At 39.1% G+C, this 27304-nt stretch overlaps 1 protein-coding gene, 1 long non-coding RNA gene and 2 other non-coding genes across 7 annotated transcripts; 3 read left to right on the forward strand and 1 right to left on the reverse strand.

The window, feature by feature from the left end:
- Positions 1 to 352: 352 nt before the first annotated feature.
- On the reverse strand, positions 353 to 27304 carry LOC140975383 (AP-1 complex subunit gamma-2-like). 4 transcript variants are annotated; one of them, XM_073439074.1, is made up of 18 exons: positions 26932 to 27304; positions 18937 to 19239; positions 18569 to 18710; positions 17755 to 17928; positions 17467 to 17646; positions 16759 to 16913; positions 16274 to 16364; positions 15728 to 15891; positions 15024 to 15078; positions 4433 to 4555; positions 4240 to 4335; positions 3535 to 3662; positions 2832 to 2936; positions 2485 to 2744; positions 1829 to 2068; positions 1550 to 1731; positions 986 to 1090; positions 353 to 790 (listed from the first exon to the last, which is right to left on the reverse strand). In XM_073439074.1, exons 1-18 carry the CDS (start codon positions 26961 to 26963, stop codon positions 695 to 697), a joined length of 2631 nt encoding a protein of 876 aa, XP_073295175.1. In that variant the 5' UTR covers positions 26964 to 27304; the 3' UTR covers positions 353 to 694. The 4 variants fall into 4 exon arrangements, with proteins under 4 accessions (XP_073295175.1, XP_073295172.1, XP_073295173.1 ...); XM_073439071.1 differs by having other exon boundaries at positions 1829 to 2074; XM_073439072.1 differs by having other exon boundaries at positions 3535 to 3665.
- On the forward strand, positions 5414 to 5501 carry LOC140975991 (small nucleolar RNA U31b). The gene has a single exon (XR_012175126.1). It is a non-coding gene; the product is annotated as a small nucleolar RNA U31b (small nucleolar RNA).
- On the forward strand, positions 5592 to 5670 carry LOC140975989 (small nucleolar RNA Z195/SNORD33/SNORD32 family). The gene has a single exon (XR_012175124.1). It is a non-coding gene; the product is annotated as a small nucleolar RNA Z195/SNORD33/SNORD32 family (small nucleolar RNA).
- LOC140974744 (uncharacterized) lies at positions 7934 to 9184 on the forward strand. Its single transcript, XR_012174865.1, has 3 exons — positions 7934 to 7992; positions 8130 to 8176; positions 8326 to 9184. It is a non-coding gene; the product is annotated as an uncharacterized lncRNA (long non-coding RNA).

The following is a 27304-nucleotide window of genomic DNA, read 5'->3' on the forward strand; positions in this document are numbered from 1 at the left end:
ACTTTCCCCTTGAAACAACCCCAAATGAATTCAGATGTGGTCAAGGATTCTTGCTTTTTATTTCACGAAAACAAACACTTTCCTCAAAAATTTAAACTGCAGAGAACGGATTTATGCATGGAAAATATGTAGTTACTTTTCAATCTGAAAGGGGAGGGGAAGATCGGACCACCCTCTGAAGCATAACCCATTGGTTCCACCAAGCCAACCAGAAGACCTTACATAAATCCATGCGCGGTTTCGGAGATTTAAGGGCTCCCACCACACCGGGTCGGGTGTAGTAAAAATTTTTCCATGAGCTCGAAAATAAGAACGACAGTGATATTCTCCTGTGAATCTGAGAATTCTATGAAACGCCATAAGTGTTTATAACTCAACGGTAAATTGACATATCTATATTACAAATAAGTGCTTTAAAGAATACATCAAGTTGATCAAAATAAATCAGAAGCCATCACTCAACGAGGGAAAAATTGGCACCTCCTCCTGCGCATCCTAAAGAACGCCAATCTTGATGCCACAATCGATTATAGAAAATTTTCTTATACAAATCACAAATGTACATAAACTAGCTCAATAGAAACCGAACGCCAAGGGCCTTACCACCAGAATAATTTTATAAATACTCAACTTCCAACTATCCTTGATGACGATTTACCAAGAGTTCATGCATATTATCAATGGTCATTCCAACTCAAAGATCGCGGGGGAAGTTGCTGATTTGCCCTTCCTCCAAAATATCTTTGTCATTCATCTTATAACTTATCCTAATACGCATGATGAGGGATTTCTGAAAAACCAGAAATGGTGACCAAACATTATAAATAGAAATCAATTCACATTGCATCAGCCTATGAATCAAATTATTATGAAGGTTTCCATCCAACATTTTGGACACATGGTCTTATGTAACAGAAAACGTGACAGTTAAGTTAGATGAGTGGTGGAAAGATGAAGAAGAATACATATAAATCCATGCATGTACCTTGCCCTGCTGGCTGTTTGACACTCGCAACTTTTGTGTGATTGATCCATTCCCACTTGCAGGAAGTGTAATGCTGCTAGCTGGTTCCAACTGTAGTTGAAGGAACTGGGGACCAAATATACAAATATGACATATCGATGGCCGGAAAATCAAGGTTAATTAACCCCCATTCCAACTAGACTAATTTTAAAAAAAATTAGATACAAAATCTGCCACCAAAATTCTCATTTAGAACCACAAAAAGTAGTCACTGTTGGGCTACATAAGAAAACAGAAGTCAAGGCAGAATGACCAAAAGGAAAATTATTGAAACAAGAAACCATAACCACCTAACTATTCGACACCTATGCAGCTGGTAGTGTAGTGCAAGTGAATACATTAAACACCAAGACATAAACAATGACAACTGCACTTCATGCAAAACAAAGAACGTGCGAGGAAATAAAATCTGAAGTGGAGGCAAGATAGGATTCTCATCATTTTCAGACTCTGGCGAAGGAGACAGCGGAACAACCAGAAAACGAAGCGAAATAGAAAGTTTAGATGATCGATTCCTTAAATTACCTTTGGGACAGCAGCCTGGAATAGAAAACCAGAGAAGATGTTGGGCGACTTGTTGATAAATTGAGCCTCGATTACAGTTGTCTGTGGGTTCCCAGATTCCTTTGAGAAGCTGAAAGTCGCTTTCAAGGAGCTGCTTTCAAATGCAACAATTGATGGATAGGTTGGGCCGTTGACTTTTGCAACTGAAAGAAACACATCAAACAGGAACAAATTAACTAAGCCAATGGGGAAATTCCATAGATAGACGAATCAACAATGAGATAGACTGGTGGACCGTACCAGGTACAGATGGATTGGACCCAAAACCATCCAACAAATTCATCACGGAAGAACTTCCTAAAGGGGTCGAGACTTGTGCAGAAGGGGAAGCCAACTTATCTAACAAATCCACTGACCTTTTGCCATTTTGACCAGACGATAAAATATCAAGAGCAGGCGAGCTACTTTGAGCTGGAGGAGTTCCAATAGACAAAAGGTCCAGTAACACATCAGTGCCACTCTTTTGGATCTGATTAGTTCCTGAAACTTTGAACGTAAAAACAATTTGATTAATAAGAAAAGTTTTCCATAAGAAAGAATTCTATCTGATTTTACGACTCTGACAAGTAAAACTACATTATGCAACAATAATGCATAATTTCTTGACAGAGAAAAAAAAAATTGACCTATGATATTACATAAATATTTCTAGAGTTGGTAAAGAAGGCAGAACTCTGTATCACGTGGTGTCAGAAAGAAAAAAGGTCATGAAACTCTAGGATCTACCGCTCAACTATTTTTGGTTTTCAAAATCCCCCAACGAGAAAAAATAAGAGAACGGTGGAGGTACAAACTTTAAAGACACTTTATAGAGCATAAATTGCAAAAAACCTCCGACGTGTTCAGAGCACTCTTAGCTAGCCATGGACACGCATTTGCACTAAAGAAAAAACAACCTTGCTGTGAAGAGGCTGGTGATAGATCGACACCAAGAAGATCCTGAAGAAAATTTCCATCGGACGGGCTAGCTGCTGGAATGTCATCTGAACTAATATCAAGCAAGTCAATAAGAGGAGCTGAAGTTGGTTTGGCAACTCCATTTGGAAGTTTAAGGGGAGCTCCTTGTGAAGTTAAAACAGAAGGTGATACAGAGCCAGCTTTCCTCCCACTATAGGTTGCTTCATCAAGTACTGGCATCCTTTCCACTAGTGAAGACCTAAACAAAATTCATCCAGCATCCCCAATTATGGAGAACCAAAACGTGAGTTCATAAATTTACAAAATAACTAAACCTCTTTTTTACCTGATTTTTGAATGCTTCCCAATCACAGAATTAAATTCCATCGCTCTCTGTTGCAGTTCAAGCACAAGGCTTCCTTTGTATTGAAAAATTATATCATTTATCCTCCTGTTATTACATCAATTCTTTCCATAAGTTAATTACAAAAGTGTACCCGTATATTTTTAAACATGCTCAATAAGTTTAGAATATGATAGGTCATATGTGATGGTGATCTGAACCCAGAAACGTGAATCAAGTAAATCATATCAAATAAAGGTCTGAATAAAACTAAACAAATAGGCAACATGAGGAGAAGTGTCAATTTGTTATCGTACAGTACAGTCACTCATAATGGAGGGATGGGTAAATTGCCAAAAGACTCCTTATTGTTTTAAGTTATTACATCATTTGAAATTTTGAGAATTTAATTTTGGAAAAATTCCATACATAATAGATTAAAAATAAAATGTGTACCATAAAAAAATTGTCGGCGGCAGGTTTTTGGTAACAAATTTAATCAACATTGGGGGGGAGGGGGGTTTCAGCTATTAAATTTTACATGAATGGTTTTAGTTATAAATTTAATAACACGTTGAATTTGCAAATGAGGTTTTTAGCAAATGTTTAATGACACAACTGGTAATCTGCAAAATAATTTGGAAACTGTAGATATGCACCATATAGTAGTCTATCAGAACTTGCAAAAAAAGTACGAACGACATACTTTGAACACGAAGGAAAATGACTTGACAATTTTAACAAAGAAATCAAGCACATAGCTTGAGTTGTGAGATCCGAAGAATGGCGTCCAATTGCAGTTTCAACAACATCCACCGCATCAGCCTCAGTTACCTGCTTCAGAAAAAAAATTGTTAAAATATATTAAGAAATTCTTCTGTCAGAACAAAACTAACAAGATTGATGATGCTGGCCATGACCTTACCAAGCGCGACTCTTACGTTCTTCAGTATTATGTTCAAGTGTTTAGCTCTCATGGAAGTAAATGCCAATATATGGTTATAGCGTTAGATAACCAACTGAGAGAATTGTCAATTTAAGGATAGAATGTCAATCTACTGATTATATCAAAAAGGTATGCCAGAAAATGTTAAGTATGTAAAAGGGCCAGAGAACAGCCAAAATTATTTACAATAGTAGAGCATCATGGTAAAAGTAACTAAGCTACATAAAAGCTGCAGTGTGATATTGCACTTCAGATCCATTAAAGGTTCAACATAACACACTGCGACAAATATGATAATTATTCTTTAATGATCTATAAACAGAAAACCCGCATGGACACGCTTTACAACATTGGTTAGAACGAGAGCAGACCAGTTTGGCGACATCACAGATGCATATGAACGGTACCAAGTCCAATGCAAGTTTTATGAGCAAGACTCTGAAATTTAAAATAGTACAAACTCACAGTGATAGGGTCTTCAATATCAAGAACTCCACTATTATTAACCAACATCTCCCCATATTCCCCGATGCACCAAACAGTAACTCGAATGAGAGTTTCCTAGTAAAGACAAGGCAGAATTGTAAAACATGAGTCAAAGTACGTGATCAAAAGCCAATAAAAATTCAGTGTTCATATCAGCAGACTTTTGACATACCTGCTCATGTGCTGTTTGTACAGCCTTGTACAAAGATCTTACAGAATATCCATGCAGGTTAGAAGCATTAGTAATTACAACAATAAGAGAATGCCACACTTCGGCCTTCACAAATTTTCCAGCCTGCAAGACATATAACACCTATTGACTCTCTCCCTGAGAGACCACATTATTTATACAAGAGACAAATTCAGATAAAATGGGTCAGGCAAAGCCCTCCCTTGAAAAAACATTTGACCATGGCATACTTCTAAAAAAGATGTAAAAACATGTGGGTAACGAGTAAAGGATTCAAAATATTCATATTACCAAGAGGAAGTATGAAGTTCATAATTATAAAAATACCAACTTCACAATTAAAAATGTTGTCCTGTAACTGAATCAATAATCTTAGATGGAAAACGTTCACAGACATCTTAAGGTATATGATGCAGGTGTAGTGGATGTGTAAGCATAAAGAATAGAGAGAAGCCCATTATTAAGCATGTGTAGTCTAGAAGACGTGGGGAGGGTGCATGTGGGGGAGAGGGAGATATAACGTATAGGGGGTGACACAGGGAATCATTTAGTTACTTTTCTTGTTGTGAGTTTATACTAGCTAATGCTAGGGAGTGAGGAGAATACTTGTAGTGCTGGCAAAAAACCCGAAATTCCCGACCCTACGGTTCGGGATTTTTCCCGTCCCGATTTATTTCGGGAGAAGGGTAGGGTTTATAAACTCCTCCAGACGGGATTCCCGTCCCGACCCGAGAAAATATTATTAAATTTTATATTATTTTTAATTATTAATATAATTATAATTAACATTTTCATTTCCCCCCTTTCATTTCAATTTCCCCATTTCTCCTTCGCCTAGGGTGTCAAGAAATTCAAGAGGACACAGAGCGACCGATTCGTTCCTTTCAAGGTTTCAATTTTTTATCTTCGTTTTTTACTTTTTTGTTTGAAAATCGTTTAATTCTCCTGATTGTGTCCCCCGAGGAAGGTGATGATAGTGCACTTGTCGCCCCAGGCTTAAGTTGAATTGAATCATAGATGTAATGTGGTGATTGACATTTTTATCTGATTCCTCTTTGTTAAATTTGTTTACATATCTCGTTTCTACTGTTTTTTGGTTCATTACCGAAGGGTCTGGGTCTTGATTATTCAGATGAGCAGGAAGAGGCGTGATGATACTTATCCACCTATTCTGTAATTGAATGATAATCTACAAAACATGCACTACCATCTGATCTTGCTTGCTCATCTCCAGATTCGATATCATTCATTTTCTTGAATTGAAATTTCGTGTTTTTTTATTTATCATTCGTGAACTCTGTTCATGTAGTCAATGATGACGTTAACAGTAGTTTCTGATTTTTATATTGAGATTACTATTATTTGGTAATTATATTTCTTATTATTGGAATATAATGTACTATGATTACTAATATTTGTCATTTGTTATTAATTAGGTGCACATGGATGAATCAAGTGGAAGTGGCAGTGTTCCTTCCACCACTCAACCTAAAACACTATCTCCATCCAAAACACCAATCATTCATGAGGAAGTAGAAGATATTGGAGCCAAAAGAAAAAAAGTAGCGGATGTGTGGTCACACGCCAAGAAAAGTATAAGGAGAAATGACAAAAATGAGGTCATTGCTGTTGTTGCCGTCTGTAATTATTGCAAAACTGAAGTTCCTGCCCATAGCAGAACACATGGGAATAATGTCATTGATGGGCATGTGAAGAAATGCAAAAAGAATCCTCATAACGCGGTGAAGTCAGGTTCTTCTCAACCGATCTTAACACAATCGTCCATGAATAATGTTTTGACACCTCACATCTTTAGCCAAAAAAAACTTGAAGATAAGATTGTCACATTTGTTGTTAAAGATGAAATGCCGTTTAGGGTTGTGGAAGGGGCGGGGTTTGTAGAGATGATGAAGGAAGCTCAACCTCGATTCAAAATTCCCAACCGCAAGAAAATTGCAGCTCTTGTATGGGATTTATATTCAGCGGAGATGGCTAAGATAAATAGTGTAATTGGTGATCAAAGGGTAAGTATAACTACTGATACTTGGACCTCTGTTCAGAATATCAACTATATGGTAATTACTGCTCATTTCTTGGACAATGATTGGAAGTTGCATAAGCGAATAATAAATTTTACCAAGATCACCTCTCACAAAGGAGATGACATTGGCAAAGTTTTAGAAACATGTTTAAGAGTTTGGGAGATAGATGAAGTTTTCGCTATAACAGTTGATAATGCTAGCACGAACGATAAAGCGGTAGAGTACATGAGAAAGAGGCTAAAGGAAATGGGCACTCTATTATTTGATGGTAAGTACTTGCATTTGAGATGATGTTGTCATATTATAAATTTGATTGTCAAGAGTGGGTTGAAGTTTCTTTATGAGTCAGTTGAGTCCATTAGAAACTGTGTGAAGTATATTCACTCTTCCGGGGCACGGTTGGACCAATTTAAGGAGTGTGCTATCCTATTGAAGATGGATAAAATGTCGACTGTTCCAATGGATGTGCCTACTAGGTGGAATTCCACCTATACAATGCTTTCTGTTCCATACAAGTTTAAGAAAGTTTTTGATAGGATGACAGAGAATGCACAATTTGTTGAATACTTTGAAGAGGTAGAAGGTTCAGAGAAAAAAAAAAGAGTGGGACCTCCAACGAAAAAAGATTGGGAGAAGGTACAAGTCTTTGTGAATTTTCTCAAGAGGTTTCATGATACTACATTGCAACTTAGTGCTACCAAGAAAACTACATCACCCTTGATTTGGGAGGAAATAGTTGCAATGAGGACAATAATTGATGAGACAATACTCGACACTACAGATCCTACATTGCAAGAAGTTGCTAAGAGAATGGAGAGTAAGTACAAGAAGTATTGGGGTGATCTTGAGAAGGTGAACAAGCTTGTTTTCCTATGTCACATTCAAGATCCTCGTTATAAACTTCAAATGATTGGGATCCATTTGGGAGATATGAAATTGGATGCTACTAAAATACAATCCTTTGTCGATGGTTTAAAGAATTGTCTGATGGAGTTGTATAATGCATACAAAGGTAATTCTCCTTTAGATCATATTAACGGGATTGATGATGGTGATGTAGACAAAGATTTGATGGAAATGTATAAGAATGATCCTGTTAAATTGAACTATCATCTGAAAATGGCTCAAGTAAGAAAAACTCAAAAGCAAACAGAAATAAGTAAAGAAGTGGACAAGTACTTATCGGATCTTTTTGTGAAATGGAGCTCAAGCTTCGATATTTTGGAGTGGTGGAAAGGGAATACAACAGCATTTCCAATCTTTTCTAAGATTGCCAAGGATATTTTTTCAATCCCTTCATCTACTGTTGCCAGCGAGAATGCTTTTAGCCTTGGGAGGAGGGTTGTGGATCCATTTAGGGCATCGTTGCATCCCAAAATGGTGGAAGCACTAGTGTGTACTAGTGATTGGCTTAGAGGTGAAGAAATTAACTTAACTTATACAAGGAGCCAACAGAAGATGAATTCAACTTTTATAAGGATTGTGAAGAGGTTGTCACAAGTAAGTCAATATTTAACTTGTTTAATAATTTTTATGAGTATTTTGATTCTTTGTCTATCATTATTTTCTGCATCAAAAGATAAATTGACTTTTACAAAATAAGTTATTTTTAACATGTGTGCATCTATTTATTTTAGTCATTGACATTCATGGAGAGGAATGTGGCTCAGTAAGTTGGAGTTGGGTAAGTTGGTGCTTGGTATCTATTTATAGGTTTATGTAATTGTTGTATTTCTAGCTATCCCTTAGTTGGTTCATCTTACTTTAGCTTTTTAATTGTAAATTTTAATCTTTTTATATATTGTGATTATAGTATATTTGTTGTTTTTGTAGGCACGCTCATGCCCACAGCAAAGTAATGCATCTTCTTCAAGTGTAAACTCCAAAGACCCTATGGTAGAAAAATAAATGGTTGACGTGGTGATTTAATGTGACATTGGCTTGATATGTGAACTTTTTTATTTTGGATTTTTTTTTATTAACCAAGAATTTATTTAAGCTCCTATGTGAATGTCAGCTTCTTTGTCACTTTGTTTCAATTTAATATCTAATGTCTATTCTGAAATTTCAATTTCAGTGTCATTTTCTCCATTTAAACCGATTTTTCCACCGATGACTATGAAACAAACTTTCTTTCTTTTTATTAGATTCATTTTGATTTGATTAGATACATGTGCAGTAATTGCAACATTCTGTTGAATATATTATTGTTCACAATATAATTGTACTCAAGGTTCCCACTAGCAACTATTTGCTAGTACGTACGAGGGAACATGACAGGGCAACCATTCATGAAGCTATGGAGCAACAAACAATAAGTGTAGCCAAGGTAATTTTTTAAGCAACCATTCAGTAATGACTTTGAAGTCATTATCCATTAGCTATTCATTTCAGCTCTTGATTGATGAAATAAATATGTTGCCTTAATCAACACAAGTATACTTGCTATTTTGTTGTGTTGCAGCATTGATTTTCCTATATTTGAGTATCTGACCACTGAATTATAGGTCTCGAGAGATTTCAAAAAAAAAACTCGGGATATCACATCCCTACCCGACGGGATCCCGAACATTCAGGTCCCTACACTTGTCGGGTACGGGATCGGGGAAAAAAAAAGATTCCCAATTTTTATCGGGACGGGGATTGGGTATGATAGTTACGGGACGGTTCCCTACCCGATCCCACCCCTAAATACTTGTATAGAGACATTATTCTATCAAGGGAAATCTATACATACCATTACATATTTTTACTTCACAAAATCTGTCTTCCTTGATTTCTTTGAACTTTACAGTGAATTTGGTTCTTTGTTGCAACAGTTCAGTATTTTCTCAAATCTTGAGTGCTTCTAGAAAATTTAGTCTTTATCACCATTTTGAATGGGTGTCACGACCAGCCCAAAACCAAAAAGCATCGAGCCCATCAAAAGATATTGTTTTTCAAAGGCATACACAAGAGAAGTCCGAAGTTGCGGATTAGCAGGATTCCTGATTTTTCTTGCTTTTAATTTCTTTAAAATAATAGCTTCTCTCAATTTGTTAAGAAGTTACTCTTTGGGTTTAGACAGAGATTTTTATCCTTTAGACAGGGATTCTTATCTTTTAGTTTTCTTGATTGCCAAAACTTTGTGTATTTATTGGAAGCTTTGACAAATAAAACAGTATCTGAAATTTTTTTGTTTCTATCAAAAAGTTTGGAGATCGTAAGGTTCTCTCTTCAACGAGCATCAATCAACATTTATCAAAATAGCGAGGCCGAGGCGTGGGAGAAAATCCCATAAACACGCTCACAGCTTTGCGAGTGGTGAATTCTCCGTAAATCGCCCCACAACTAGATCATTTGCTCGTGAATATAACAATGTGGCACCAGAGACAGGCGCTATGGGGGATTTGCTTTCCACGCAAAGCAGCTGGAGGCCTTTATGGCCATGTACAAGGAAGACTGGATCGGGAGTGGCCAACGACAACGAGAGAGTGGCCAACGACAACGAGATCTGGCCACATGCTTGGAGGAACTATTGATGCAAGTCACTGCATCTAAAACAGAAATTGTGTACGACCAAAGTTCCCATGATACGTACTCTGCAGGCCCGCGCGCACGTGAAAGGAAAGACAACTCATTATTCGTACCTAATTATACCAGGTTAGGTTTCCCACGTCACGATGGAAAGTCAGTCAGACCCTTTGGCTTTGCTAAATCGCTGCGAGCATTTCTTTGAACATCAGCACACACATGAAGCAGAAAAAGTAGGATTAGCATCCTTCCATCTCGACGGTAAGGCACAGTTGTGGTTTCGGAAATTAAAACGGGATCATCCCGGTTATTCGGTGGGACGCTTCGCAGAACAATGCGGTCTCAGCTTTGGCCCACCCATTCGAGGGGATACTTTTGGCGATCTTGCCAAACTTCGTCAGACAGACTCGATGAATGATTGTCAGGAATGCTTTGAGGAATTGCTGGCCCGTTTGGGTCCCGTAACATCAAGGCAGGAAGTTCAATTGTTCATTAGTGGATTGTGCAGAAGCATTGCCATAGAAGTTAAAATCCACCACCCAACAAATCTCACTACTGCTATGAATCTGGCAAGATTATATGAAACAGGAAATAACTACCTGTGGGAGGAAACGTGGGCACCTTTGCTCAGCAGCAGCAGCATAATACACCCATTATCAAACGGTTGAGAAGACCATAGTTAGAAAAGCGGCGTTCCAAGGGGCTCTGCTACAATTGTGATGAAAAATACACGTCGGGACATCAACGCAAACGATTGTTTTTGTTGGAAGGAATAGAGGACATTTCTTACGATAATGATCCCGCGGACGAAGAAGAATCAGAAGATTTCGGAGCCTCTATCCATGCAATTTCTGGTCCCTGTGGTGCGAATCTTCGATGCAAATTTGGGGAGAAATTCAGGGCTGCCACTTGAGGGTCCTCATTGATTCGGGAAGCACGTATTGCTTCGTTGATACACTAGCAGCCAACAAGCTAGGTTTATCCGTGGAAACCAGACCTACCCTAAGGGTGCCAGCAGCCAATGGCGGACAACTTCAGTGCTCGGGAGTGTGCCGCAGTGTACAGATTGTTTTGGGAGGAGCTCGATTTTCTGTGGACCTTTTTTTTTTATACCGTTGGGAGAATTTAGAGTGGCCTTGGAAGTGAATTGGTTGTGCACACTTGTTGGACCCATCAGTTGGGACTTCACTCACATGGTAATGAATTTTCCATATGAGAGAAACTCGATCAGTCTACAGGAAGAAGAACTTAATGCGGATTCTGACCCTTTTGCCCTTACCATAACAGAATCCATCGGAGGGGAACAACCAGGCCTTCAGGCGCTGCTGAAAGAATTTGAAGGTACTTTTGGGGAACCTAGTGGTCTTCCCCCGCGACGGCAACATACCCACAGAATTATATTAACCCAAGGGACTGATCCTATCGTGGTTCGACCCTACTGCTATCCACAAGCGCAAAAAGATGAGATTGAGAGGTAGCGTGCTGAAATGTTAAGGCAGGGAAATATCCGACACAGTACATCACCTTTTCATCACCTGTATTATTAGTCATCAAGGCAGATAAATCATGATGTTTCTGTGTAGACTATTGGGCTTTGAAAGCACGAACTGTGAAAGACAAATTCCCAATCCCAGTGATTGAACAACAGTTGGAAGAACTTAAGGGGGGCCCAATTTTTTACCAAGATCGATCTTCGAGCAGGTAACCACCAAGTTTTGATGGATCCAACATGCATCCCCATGATGGCGTTCAGGACTCATCATGGCCACTTCGAATTTTTAGTTATACCCTTCGGGCTAACAAATGCACCAGCAACATTTCAGTCCATCATGAACTCTATCTTCGGGGATTACCTACGCAGATTTGTTCTCGTCTTCTTCGACGATATTCTGATTTACAGCGAATCTTGGGAAGAGCACTTGAAACAATTACGTATGGTCTTCTCCACGATAAAGGCACAACAGTTTTTCCTGAAGCAATCCAAATGTTCTCTGGCTCAAACATAAGTGGCCTACCTCGGCGATCGAGTGACTCAGTCAAGGGTCAAAGTCGATGAAGAGAAAATTGCAGCCATTGCTAATTGGCCGACTCCCTCCTCTGTCCACGCCCTTCGCGGATTTATGGGCCTTGCGGGTTATTGCCGCAAGTTTGTCAAGAACTACGGAATTACTGCCACATCCCTAACCTGCCTTCTTCTCAAGAACTCCCTCGCATGGTCACAAGAGGCTACATGCCCTTTCGAAAAATTAAGAGTAGAAATGACATCCACACTCGTACTAGCCTTACCTAATTTTGCAAAACCAATCGTGGTGGAATGTTACGCTTCAGAAATTGGATCAGGTATTGTCCTTCAAAACAGGCGTCCCATTGCCTTTTATAGTGCACACCGACCATTACAGTCTCAAATTTATGTTGGAACAATGTATCACGACTTCGCCTCAGCAAAGATGGATCAGCAAGCTGTTGAGATCTGAATTCATGGTGGAATATAAATTAGGAAAATCTAATGTGGTTGCCGACGCACTCTCGAGACGAGATGAATCAAACAATAGCTCTATTTGTGTCTTATCAATCTCACGGCTGGAATGAATGGTGAAAATCAGAATTGAACTCGTCTCTAGGCTAGAGTCACAATCCTTGATCGATAAGATGAAAGCAGGAGAAGCTTTTGGCCCATGGGACTTCTCGGATGATCTCTTATGGTATAATCAGAAGGTTTTCTTGCCTCCAGATTCGGCATTAATCATTTCTTTTATTCATAGCTTGCGCCATGAGGGATATCTAAAGACGTTGCATCGAATCACGAGGGACTTCTACTGGCCACGCATGTGCAACCACATAAAGGCATTTGCTACGGAGTGTACGGTGTGCCAACGCAATAACAATGAAAATTTGAAGCCTGTTACAGCCCCTCCCGTTCCTCATCACGTATGGACGGACATTTCCATGGATTTTATCGAGGGGTTGCCCCTATCACATGGGAAAAATTTTCTCTTGGTCGTGGTCCACAGATTTTCAAAGTATGCGCATTTTGTTGCTCTCTCACACCCTTATACGGCAGTACTTATAGCTCGGATTTTTTTTTGAGAAAATTTTCAAGCTTCACGAGCTGCCCGAGTCCGTTGTTTGCGACAAAGATGCCACATTTACGAGTGGATTTTGGATGGAATTGTTCCGCCTAAGTGGAACCCGACTTTGTTTTACATCGGCTTACCGTCCTCAATCGGATGGCCAAACGGAGGTGGTTATAACCATATTGTGGAAATGTCTCTTTGTTGCTTCTCAGGTGACTTCCCTAAGAAATGGACTACATGGCTTGCGTGAGCCGAATTATGCTATAACACCAGCTTTCATTCGTCCTTGCACTCCTCACCATTTGAAGTAGTCTACGGCCGCCATCGCCGTGTCTTTTATCATTTTGCCCAGAGGTGGCGAAATTAGAAGCCGACAACAAAGAATTACAGACAAGAGACGAAGTCCTGAAACGTCTCTGACAACGTCTCTTGCAAGCCCAGAACCTCATGAAGACGCAATATGATTCATCTAACAGGGATGTCCAAATTTCTGTAGGAGATATGATTCTGGTACGCTTACAACCGTAGCGCCAGTCTAGTGTGGCGAAGCGTGTGAACAAGAAGCTCTCCCCATGCTACTGTGGCTACTTTGAAGCTATTACACACATTGGTCAGGTCGCATACAAACTCAATGTTCCTGACTCCTCATTGATCCACCCAGTATTCCATGTCTCATCTCTGAAGCCATCTAGGGGAGATATTCCCCACAGCTCGGACCTGCCAGTGTTCAACCAAGACGACCCACCACAGCAAATGGCCATTCTAGAAGAGTCCGCCAGGGACGTCGCGCGCTGCTGATCCATTGGGCCGGCTCTCCCTATGCTACTGTGGCCCCTTTGAAGTTATTGCACGCATTGGTCAGGTCGCATACAAACTCAATGTTCCTGACTCCTCATTGATCCACCCATAATTCCATATCTCATCTCTGAAGCCATCTAGGGGAGATATTCCCCACAGCTCGGACTTGCCAATGTTCAACCAAGACGACCCACCACAGCCAATTGCCATTCTGGATTCAAGAGTCCGCCAGGGACGTCGCGAGCTGCTGATCCATTGGGCCGGTTCTTGCCCATAGAAGCTTCTTGGCAGGATGCTTCCACCTTGGCCAAGGAGCTTCCTTCATTTGTGATCGTGGACGATCAAATGTCTCCAGATGGGTGTAATATCACGACCAGCCAAAAACCAACAAACGTTGAGCCCAGCCCAACAACTTCAAAGGATATTGTTTATCAAAGGCGTACACATGGGAAGTCCAATGTTGCGGATTAGCTCATAGGATTCCAGATTTTTCTTGCTTTTAATTTCTTTAAAATAAGAGCTTATCTCAGTTTCTTAGGAAATTACTCTTTTAGATAGGGATTTTAATCCTTTAGATAGGGATTCTATCTTTTAGTTTTCTTGATTGCTAAAACTTTGTGTATTTATAGGAAACTTTGACAAATAAAACGGTATCTGAAATTTTTTTGCTTCTATCAAGAAGTTTGGAGATCGTGAGTTTCTCTCTTCAACGAGCCTCAAATAACATTTATCAAAATAGAGAGGCATGGGCGAAAATCCCATAAACACGCTCACAACCTTGCGAGTAGTGAATTCTCCGTAAATCGCCCCATAACTAGATCCCTTACTCGTGAACATAACAATGGAACTTGTAATATTCACAGACCAGAATTGAACCTGTACCATGAAAATGTTTCATCGCAAGTGGAAATGAATCTTCCCATTCAGATCGACAAAAAATCATTCAAGCAGTTTTGTTATGCTTAAAAAGCACCTCCATATTAACTGCCTGTTAGATAGACTTGCATTTTTTATACACCTACACAACTCCAATTTGTAGAGGTTAAAGTTCCTCCATTGGCAGGATTAGAACATTCTATGATTTCTATCTGTCAATTATCAAAACAAACCTCAAGCTTAGAACCAAAATTTGAATACTATGAGTACCTCTGACAGCACCTTGAGCATTTGATCAATATACCATATTTTCTCTAGGGAAAACCTGGAGCATCGCCACAGAATAATAGATTAGGCTGTGAATAGCTTCAATAAACTGGAAAAAGAATCATAGGTTTCTAGAATTTTCAACAAATGACGTCAAGTCAATGCATCTAATCACTACTGGTGGAGGCCACAAAACATTCCTGAAAGAATCGACTGAACGGAGACCCTAATATAAGTTTACATAAATGAAAAATAAAAGGACAAAGTAAGGTTTTAAACTATAAATTTATTTCAGGAAAAGGGAAAAAAGAATAAAGAGAAGGATTCCATTTTCTGTTATTTTATTGCGCAGCAATATGTGAGTGCAGGCTAAGTAGGGACCATGGAGGCCTACAAGTATTTCTCCACCCTTAGATCCCCTCCCCCACTCACTCAGATTTCCATTGGTCCGCCCGTGTCTAAATTTTACCAAATCTTGTGAGATCATTCCATGAAGATATTCTCGTGTCTTGGAATTGAAATACAAATCTCGTATCTAGTTCATATAAAAAAATATCAATCTATACTCCCGGAATTATGACAGATTAATAACCTTACATACACGGAGCATACAGAGAGATACAAGAAAGCACCGATCACTTACAAGTCCAACATTGTGGACCAAGGAGAGTTAAACTTGACCATAAATCTTTACACGTTGAACTTACTTCTCAACAATGGAGCAAATTTTAGAGGTAAGATCTCCCTTGAATTCTGGGTCACTAACTTCAAGATAGTCGATCAACTCTTTCGTCAAAGATTTGACATTGCTTTTGTTGACCAGAAGGTAAACAAGCTCGAGGGCTCTTTTACGGATTGAAGCATCTGAATCCTGAGAAAAAAAAAGTATCCATGAGTTGCTGAAAGAGATGGGATTCGATCAAAATGCCCCCACCGAAAGAAGAAAGCACCCGTTGATGCAAATTTGTCGCGTGTGGTTTGCTGGAGGGAGAGTCTCACTAGCACACAACTAAATACAAGCCCAAAAAATGCTTTGACTCATCCAAACATGTAGGAATCAATAATACATAACAAAGTTGTCAAACCTTATAGACTACATTTAGAAAATTCAAAGACAAAAGTATAGGTCATGGGTGGTGGGTATAAAAATCTCAGAAACACCTTATCTCACTCTCACAACGGATGGTACCAATGAACTATTAAGAGAAAATTGAAAGTTAAAAATTCTACATGAAATGGCAGCCACAAGATACCTTCACACATTCCAAAATTGTAGCTCGATGCCTCTGCACTGCTTGACTGTCCAAGGAAATTGCTTTCATCAACATGTTCAATGCAACATACCTGATATAACAGGGTTTCAACTTAGTAAGAAAAAAAATGATCGAGAAACAAGAAACAACATGCCAAGGGACTTTTTGACTGCAAGACGCAAAGAAAGATCCTCAAGAAGAAATAAACTTCAGGAGTGAGATGCCAACCTCTCAAATTAAGGTCAGATGCTATTCTAACTTAGGTGAAATAGAGAACATGAATGTGTTTTTTAATAAAAAAAAAAATTCATTCACAAATCTCATGAGAACTTGGTTGAATGATCACATTCTAATAAAAGCAAATTAAATAATTCCAGCTGGTTCATTCTGACGAAAATAACTTACGGAACTCAAATATAAAACAACCTCACATCCATCGACTCAATGGAAAATAGATTGGGTCAAACACAATGAATGAGGACAACCTGATATTGTTGTCGCGACTGGACAAAAATCTTCCCAATATATTGATAGCTAACACCCTTAACCCACTATTATCTTCAATGCTCATTGTTGTAGCAACACATTCATAGAGGATGGCATTCCCTGCATTTTTGTTTGATTCAGTTTTTGTTGACACCTACAATTACAGGGAAACCAAAACTGAAACTTTGATCTGAGAACACAGCATCCCTTGCAAAATATTAAATTGAATGAGTTCAAGTGTTGATCAACGTGGTATAATTTTTTTCCAACTATTATCATAATGAAAAATTCCCAGAATAATAGTAAATCACGTTCAGTTCTATCTAAGTTTCTCATTTTCCATAAGGAATTGAGGCACGGAGTATTTGACAAAGTTTATGTTCCCAAATCTATCTGCCACTAAGATTTTTCGAATAGTTTCTCTTTTACTATGACCAATGATTCAAAATTCAAAGACCTAGAAATTGAGAATTGACTACAAGACTTCAAGCAGATCAGAGGGAAAATTGGCACAACATTCAAATGTACATGATTTGCCTCCATGGACAAATATTTGCACCGCATTGCATATTCATAAACACATCACTATTTCATTCCGTAACATGCTAAAATTAGTAATTGTAAAGTAAGTTAATGGATTGAGGACGAGTCTCATGTGAACTAGCATAGACAGTAAGAAATGCCTAAGCCCTAAAGACCACTCTTACCTGAGCAAGAATATCATTCATCGCATCACTAGTATCAGCGTCTCCTTGGCCCAAAACGGATAAAAGCTTGAGCAATCTAACATGAAGAAAAGGATCTGTAATCCCTGAAACGTCGTACTCTGGTGCATATGGACTGTTTGAAAGATCCTTAAGAACTTTGACCAAGCCATCAATGCATTTCTAAAACCACCCAAAAGGAAAAGGTAACTCGTAAAGTAGGAGAGTTGTTCATATTTTCTTTTCTCAAAACAAACTCCAGGATAAATATATAGCTGGCTAGAGAGTTACCTTTCTGAAATACTCAAGAGCCTCTGTACTGACTTTACACATATCCGTACAAAGCTGGACTCCGGTTAATAACACTCCATGGTGCTTCTCTTTCAATAAGGCAGCAGCAGGATTCATAAAATTTTCTGCTAGCTCTGGAACTTTCTTTATAATCCTTATAGAGCATAATGCTGCCTACATCAGACAGAAAGTAGGGTTTCTAATAAGTTACGATTAAGGTCTTGCATCAAAGATTTGAGAGACATAAACAAATCGAATGATAAATTGCCGTAAAGTGGTATCGTTGTCATTTCTTTTTGAATGAATGTACAAAACAGATCTTGATATTAAAGGCATTAATAAGAATTTCATATATCCAATTCGGAGTACTAGTTGTAGGAAGTCCTAATATTAACTTCGGATTAGCAGAAATCAGTAACTAATTTAGAGCTAAGAAATTTTCTACGATAAATTTGTGTGCCCATGAAGCAAACAATTCAGACAATAGCAGTATTCTGTAACCACTGCCGAGACCAAGTCACAGACAGCAACAAGCATACGACACTGATGTAAAATTTGGAGTTTAGCTACAGAAACAACACTCTTTTGCCAAAAAACATTAAAGATTTTTTTTTATCATTCAGAAATTTGTTCCAAAATTATTATTATTAATCATATAAATATAGAGCTCACAGTTTTATGTAACTACAATAAAACATAATTCCATAATCATTTAGATAGTTTCTAACTGAATCTTTAAATTGAAGCAAGGACTTCTTAACTTTCAAAAAGTTTAACTCAGTGTTCAGTAATTGTTTTGTTAATAAAAACCTACTTTCTTCCTGATATTAGGATCTCTAAACTGGAGCAATCTTTCAACTTCTGGAGCAAGATCACGAGCCATTTCTGCTGAGCAGATATTCCCCAAGGCACAAAGAGCAAGTCCAACGATGTACTGGTTGGTATGATTTAGATCTCTGTGCACAAGTTGAGGCATTTGAAGATATAGAAACTTTAACTTATACACAGCAAATAAATGAACCATCCGTATGACTTGGCTAAAATATAAAACATAGAAGAGACAGACATGCCCTTTCCCATGTTAATTCATTATTCTTACCATTTAGGTAGTGCCAGTCCAAGGAGAAGTTACTAGCTTCAAAGAAAACAAAATACAAAGGAAATTAAGTTTTATATGGATACTGTTTTATTGAGTTGGTAACAAGCATAAGAACTTCCTGTCTTTCATCAAGAAGAAGCATTAGACCAAGATATCCTATTCTCTTCTCAGGGAACCCTGGATGTGCAATTAGCTTCAAGCATTCCATTTGACCAAAATGTGTTGGGTAACCAAGCATGTGTATGAACATGAGCTTTGCCAAATTGCGATGCCTATAATCTTGGTCATTTTCACTAATTGCTGCTCGAATAGCAGCACATTCTTTTCTCACAACAGCACGTTCTTCTGCTGCAGTTTTGGAAGCCCGAATTGCCCGAATCATGTCCCTTCAGCAAAACATCAAGGGTAAAAATTTGCATCTTAACAAGTACCAAAAAAAATAATCAGCCATAAGAAAGAGATTGAAAAAAATATCATCATAAGAAAACAAGCAAGCATGAATGATGGCATATACCAAGGAGGACGTGGAGATAAGATGGAGGGAGGATATTCCAAGAAAAGAGAGTATAAGAAGAAATCATTTGCCTCGGCAATCAAAGTGACCATCAAATTAAATAAAAAGGTTGGTTGGATTACTGACTAAGTTTTTTTTTTGAGTCGAAACTAGATTATATTAATCGATAAAATTTTACAAAGTTAGAGGATGAGTAATCCGCAAAAGTAGATAGAACACAACTAAGAAAGTACTATCCTACTAATATCATGCCCATACATACTTCCAATCCCTAATCAAATCCAAAATAGTCAGATGACTAAATTCTTTAATACTTTTTAACCAACTTGCAACCCTGAACTTGATTTTGTCCCAGATTTCTTCCGTTGTTTCCGATTAGTCTTGGAATATTCTTTTATTTCTCTCCAACCATATAGACCACATCGTGCAATGTATCATAACATGCCAGAATGTCATAAATTTTTTGGTTGGCACTCCTCCCGGCTTCATGACAATCATATCTGCAGCTGTCCTCGAAAACACCCACTGAAAACCCAATTCAAGCAATACTTTATTCCAAATATCTTCTGAGAAATAGCGGTGCACTAACAAGTGATCCTGATTTTCCTCATGCTTCCGGCATAGAGCGCACCATTGGGGAATTAAGACACATAAAGGCCACCTTCTTTGCATCGAATCGCAAGTGGGTAATTTCCCCAGAGCCACAATCCACGCGAAAACTTGAACTTTACGGGGGATCGGTACTCTCCAGATGTTTTCAAAGTAAGAAAAGAAAGGGAAAGATGAAAGAGGAAAGAAAGAGTTGTAAAAAGATCGAACTGAGAATATACCTGACTGGTCTCCCAACCAAACTATAAAATCCCCCACTCCCCTCTGTAATCTGACTGACTCTAGAACACCTAGGAGATTAACAAACTCACCCACTTCAATCTCATTTAAGTTTCTTCTAAATCGGATGTCCCAATGTAAGATAGTGTTATTTCCACTAGACTGTTCCACCAAAAAACTATTGATCGGTTTATTATTAATGGAAGAAATCTTAAAAATAGAAGGAAACCGCTCTTTAAACGATGACCCCCCCTCCCAAACATCTTCCCAAAACCGTATGACATTACCCTCTCTCAATACCGCACCCACCAATAGATGAAAAGCCGGGTAAGACCGAGAGATACATTTCCCCGGGCTTCTAGATGTCGCATTCCTTGCCAATCCCACATCCCATCCAGTCTCTTGTAGGCCATAAATGCTTATTACTACCTTTTTCCACAACGGATCTCTTTCCACCGACCCTCTCCACCACCATTTTCCCAACAATGCTATATTTCTCAAACAAATGTTCCCCAAACCCAGTCCTCCTCTATCCTTCGGTCTTGTAACATGTTCCCATCCAACAACATGACAATGCTTGTCCCCGTCTGCCCCATCCCACAAGAAATCCCTCATCACCTTTTCCATCAATTTCTCCACCCTTCTTGGCACTTTAAATAAGGACATGAAATAAGATGGCAAAGCGCTCAACACTGATTGTATCAAAACTAGCCGTCCTCCCCTTGAAAGAAAAGCTTTTTTCCATGTAGCTAGCTTTCTTGACATTTTTGATAAAACTGGTTCCCAAAAATAAACCTTTGTGGGATTACCTCCCAATGGTAACCCGAGATAGTTAATTGGCCAAATCATCTTCCGGAAAATTGATTCCCAACACCACACTCTTATCCAAATTTATTTTCAATCCAGATTGAAGTCCAAAGCATTTTATTATTTCTACTAATGCAATGACATGACTATCTGATTGAACCAAAAACAAAGTGTCATCCGCAAACTGAATATGCGAAATTTCCAATTTCCTCCTCCCTATTTCGAGTCCTTTAACTTCATTTAAGCACCTTGATTTATCTACCAACCTTCCCAACACATCCACTACTAAATTAAAAAGGAGAGGTGACAAGGGATCCCCTGTCGAAGTCCTCGCTCCCCTTTGAATTTTCCCCTCGGCCTTCCATTGATGAAAACTGAGAAAGACACACTCGAAACACAGCCCATAATCCACCGCCTCCATCTTACCCCAAAACCTTTCATAGATAACACATAATCCAAAAAATTCCAATCAACGTTATCATACGCTTTTTCCAGATCCACTTTAAGTATCCATCCTTTCTTCTTTTCTCGTCGATACTACTCCACCACCTCATTTGCAATGACACAACAATCCAGAATCTATCTCCCCTTAATAAAAGCGCACTGGTTTTCCTTGATGAGTATTCCCATAAATTTCTTCATTCTGTTAGTCAACACTTTGGCCAAAATTTTGTACAAGGTGGTCGTCAAACTAATAGGTCTGAATTCCCTTACCTTAATTGCATCGTGTTTCTTCGGGATTAGGCAAATATATGTTTCATTCGTGATACCATTAACCACCCCGCCTTCATAAAATTCGTCAAAAACTTTTAGTAGATCAGCTTTGACCGTATCCCAATTATGATGATAGAATGCCAATGTAAATCCATCCGGGCATGGCGCTTTATCTCCGTCGCAATCAAACACTGTTCTTCTAATTTCTTCCTCTAAAAAAGCAATCTCCAACTCCTCCGCCTCCCTAACCTCTAAAGGACACCAATCCACTCCCTCCATCCCACTTCCGGCAGCCTCCAACCCTTCCATTTTTTTGTACAGATTCCTAAAAAAATTTATTATAATCTCCTCAATCTGTCTCTCCTCCGTAACCAAAGTCCCGTCCTTCAACTGCAGTTTATCTATCATTGCTTTATTCCTCCTATTAGTCAACAGTGAGTGAAAAAATCTCGAATTTTGGTCACCTTCCTTTAACCATTTTAATTTTGATCTCTGTTTTTCCATATGAAATTTTGTAATCGTCAAAGCTTCCAATTCACATCTTACCAATCTTCTTTCCTCTTGAAAAGCATCCGACCACTGTCCCTCCGCCTCCAATGCATCTAGCTGCTTTATCCTTGCTGTCAACTCCTTGTACTTGAATCACACATCTCCAAATACCTCTCGATTCCATTTTGAGGCTTCCATTTTAATTCCTTTCAGCTTGTTCATAAACTTGTACCCTTCCCACCCCCTACAATCCATATTATTCCACCATGACTTAGCCAATTCTTTAAATTTGTGGTGCGAGAGCCAAGCATTCTCGAATCGAAATTGAGTAGGACCCCACATGAACTTAGCGGTGTCGAGAATCACTGGGCAATGGTCCGAGGTGATTCTGGGTAGGACCGATTGTCTAAAATTAGGAAACAAATTCCTCCAACCCCCTGAAAATAAGAATCTGTCAAGTCGACAACAAATCGGATCAGCCCTTAAATTTGACCATGTATAATTTGCATTCAAGAGTGGAGGGTCATGAAGTCCCAAATCCTCTATCAATCTGTCAAAGCACACCATGCTCGTAGTAACGGAGGTGCTATTCATTTTTTCTCCTGTATTTCTTACCACGTTAAAATCTCCTCCTAAGCACCAATTATCATCACAGATAGAGCTCAATCCCGCTAGTTCCTCCCAAAACAACTCTCTTTCCCTTGGTTTTACAGGTCCATAGATGCCAGAAAACCACCATATGGTGTTGTCAATCCCACAAATCTCAACAGACACCGAAAAATTTCCAATCATATTGTTTCTCACCACCACCACTCTCGGATCCCACATGACAAGAATACCCCCAGAACTCCCCACCGAAGGCAAGTAAACCCAGTCAACAAATCTGGATTTCCACAAACTGGCCACAAATCTTTGATCCACCAATTCTTTCTTAGTTTCCAATACAACCACTAAATCCGGAGTTTCCTTCCGAATGACAATGCGAACAAGCTCCCTTCTTCTTACAGCCCCTCCTCCCCTTATATTCCAAGAACATATTTTCATAATAAATGTAAGGAGCCCTTCGAGGATGATCCTCGATCATAATTGATTCCCCATTTCAACCTACTCAGTTCTCTTTTTAAGTTTCCTGTTGACTTCTTCACCTCATCCCAACATTTACCATCTTTATTCATTCCCCCACTTTCCCCAACAGTACATGAGGAGTTATCCATGATAGCCCGTTTGGAATTATTTCTCTCGGAACCCGGCAAATCATCTATTTTCCCTGCCCCCCACCTATGATGCCACTAGACAATCCCAACACTGAGAAGGACAAAGGGAATAAAGCATGAAGAGAAAAAGAATGATATAGAAAAGAAGAATGATTACCGATTAGTACCTTTCCCTCATTAGGTTCTTTGTTAACTCGTGTGATTGGCACAACAATAGGACTAATCTCCTTTGATGGTGAAAACAACCCCTTCATAACCGCCTCATCCTCAACAATATTAATTGGCTCCTCTGATGAAAAAGAAGCCTGACTATCGGAGTCTGAGATATGAAGCTCATTCTGCAAAAATTCCTCTCTGGACTCATCAAACTCGGATTCTACACTGCCATCTAAGTCATGAATCCCGAACTCTCGGCCCTCTTCAGTGCTACAGACTTCATCATCTGGTATTCCATCTTCAAGTATTCCTACAGTAGCTTTCTTTCTTCTGCTATAAACCTTTTCATAAGTAGTCTTCCTTAAGTACTTATCTTCATTGACCTTCGAAGCTTTTTGATCATCCATCTCATCTGTGCGCATGGAATGTATCGGTGACTGTCTGAATTCCTGTGCATCTTTTGGCACGATTTTCTCCAGTATTTTTGATACTTTGCCTTCCAATTTTGTACCCAGTGTCTCTCTAATTGTTGCAGATTGTTGTTTTGTATCCCTTACAAAAGTTGTTCCTTGCGTGCAATTGATATTTATTCCAGCGTCTTTGTTACCAATTTTTTCCGTTGGGTTTTTTGCATTTGTATTTCCATCCGTAATACATTTTGGCGTCGCCTCCTTTCTCGTCATCATTCTGTGAATATTTGTATTGCCCCACCCAGCTATTATTTTCTTTCCATTCACTAGTACTTGTGCATAAGTTTGACGTTCGTATTGATCGTAAGCTGCTGAATCAAAGGAGTCCACCCGAATTCTGATATCTAAATAAGCTCCTCCCATTTGAACCTTCATCCTGTTATTGATAAAGCCACCAGCAGTACCCTTCACCTTTATTCTAGCCGCTTCTAAATCACGAAATTACAATGTGTCGTTGCTGATGTCCAACAAACCCCCGCATTGATCCCCAATAACTGAGAAAGTGTCCCTCGACCATAGATTCCACGGTACCCCATAGATACTAAGCCAACTGTTGCAGCATCTGTCCACCGAATCCGTAGTATTAATATTTGGTCTCCATTCATCGAAACACAAAGACACCCCACCGTCAAAGAATCCTCTTTTAAGCTTTAAAAAATAAGTATACTCCTCTGAATTTGAAGGCCACCAAACCGCTTTGTTTGCTTGAAATGGAAATAATTCAACTGCTGTTTGTGAGGGTTTTCCAAGTACTCTTCGAACCACTTCCCAGGCAATATTTACCCTGCTTTTTGTAACAATGAGAGCCTCATGCCATTTCAACTCCGGTATTGCCCTATTAAAGTCTTCCTTAACTGTCGGCAGTCCTCGTATACCATCCCTTCGTAATGTTCTATCTTTATGTTCCAATGTTGTTCTTCTGAAAGTGTTTTGTCCATTATGTAGTGAAGACCGAGTGTCCCTTCTTGGGTAACTCCCTGACAGCAGTCTTTCCAAAGCATCCGATAGATTCTTCCAGCCCAATGACTTGAAACCGCTTGCACGATTGTAATTTGCTTTCTGCCCCTGGAATCAAATTTGTTCACTTCAACAAAGCTACCACGTTTGTTATGAAATCTCTGTGCCGTGAATAACGCGTTCTTTCCCCTATATCGATGAAAGTCCACACTTGAATATGTAGTATTGATGAACTCCTTGAATCTCAAACTTAACCATCTTGCCTCCTCACAATCAAAATCCATCATGTACTGCGATTTCCTCGTTTCTTCAGCCCACCAAATCGAACTGCCCCCATTCCCCAACCTCAATGTAAACACTTTATGTTCCAGTTTTATCACCTCTTCCTTGGCTTCCAATCCAGAGACCAACCTCCTTCTGCCAGATGCATACATTATTTCTAAAACATCAAAAAACCCCGGCGCGGGTAAAGCGATGGAAGCTAAAACCTGGACAAAACTTTCGGACTAGAAAACAGATGCTCTGACAGAAACTTCCGGCAAAGCTTGATGAATCTCTATGGAGAAACTAATACGAACATTCTAAGAAGAAGGGCGAAGCAAAATCAGCTACTACGTCGCGAAACTGAGAGAAATGAAGGGCCGCCGTCGGCCGACGGCCGGCGCCGGAGGCTGGGCTAGGAACGATAGACCGAACTCAGTAGTTAAGGGTGATGAGTGAAAGTGATGGAGGACTCGGGTGCTGGAGCGTGGGTTGCTGGAGCGTGGGGATAAGGAGCATTTTCAAAAATTTCTCACTCTTCACAAAACCATATTTTGGCCCTTAGTAAAACCTGAAGAGAAGTTCTGCAGAGTTCTCGGATTACTGACTAAGTTTACTTTTAAAAATCTGGCATCCTCCTTAAATATCTAGCACTCCTGCCTAAAAACTTGGATATGTCACAATAAGAAACAGCACCAGTAGAAGAATGTCGTCCATTCATCCATTTTCGGGAAAAAATAATTCCAACTAACTAGCCAATTTCCTTGATCTAGACTAAAATCATAGTCATCCCACAAAGCCTCTGCTGTCATCATAAATGGTAGATCTCTTGTTCCTTTTGAGTCTCTAAACATGAATAAATGTAGAGTCATGGGTGTTTGCTTCACTAATACATTTTCTAGGTTACTTCAGTTTCTATTACAGCCAGCGTCTTTGTAGTTTGCATTTTCTCATCACATATGATATAGCCTAAAATTTTCCAACATGTGGTATTGATCTTTCTCTGGCAGTGTTCCAAAAACAATCCAGTAACACATAATGCATCTACTTGAGCGTCGACCTCCTCAAAGGAAACCTCAAAAGAGTGATCACCCATCATTTTACACATGTTATATACTAAGAATGATGTCACTTTCCCAAAGTTCCAAAAAATTTCAGGTGACACCAAGCCAGTATTTTTAATCCCATCATCCTTTTCTTTCTCAACATCAATAAATACTACTTAGTCTACACATCCTCCTCAAATTCTTCAGGAACAGCATGCAGACATCGCAAGTCAATTCATCAGTTAACATGAAATCCTAAACATTCAGATTCCATACTGCATGAACTCGATTGCCAAAATATTTTTCAATTTATTGATCGATTAATAGTTTCACTCCTACTATTATCCTCCTCTTCTGACAACTTTCATCCAAACAGTTCTTAAAATGCCTACTATTGATTAAAAACCAAACAAGACACATAAAAGGTTAACCATCCTCATCCTAGCAATGATAAAACGATTGGCAAATGGCAACAATAAACCCGAACATACACAGACATTACCAACTCAAATCCCCCAATCACGCTAAAGCTATTACTAAGAAAAAACAAATCCCAACCATCACAATAAAAATCAATCCGAAGTACAATTATCAAATAACAGAACGCGAAAACCGAACCAACCTCAAGCGAGTGCCCGAGGAGAAAGGATTCATGATTGAATCCGTTTTGAAGCTCCGCGATAATTCAACTAGATCCAGTTGGAATTTTCACTCGGATTAAACTTTAAAATCACCGAAGAGTTTCTCAGATCACAGAGAAACGAAAAAAACGAAGATGAAAGATCAGGACGGATGAAAATGGGCAATTTGGCTGCTTCGAATCTGGAGAATCGTAGTGCGGAATCAACTGTGCTGAAATGGTGGGAATCGCTGTGGAACGCTGAAATGCGCGGAGTGAATCTGTGAAATCGCGCACTGAAACTTTCTGCGCTGTCTGATCGGAGAAAGATCACTTTTTTATGTCGCATTTGGAAACAGTTCGTTTGGGCAGAAAG

The sequence above is a fragment of the Primulina huaijiensis genome, chromosome 4, assembly GCF_012295235.1.
Source record: "Primulina huaijiensis isolate GDHJ02 chromosome 4, ASM1229523v2, whole genome shotgun sequence".
Classification (NCBI taxonomy): Eukaryota; Viridiplantae; Streptophyta; class Magnoliopsida; order Lamiales; family Gesneriaceae; genus Primulina; species Primulina huaijiensis.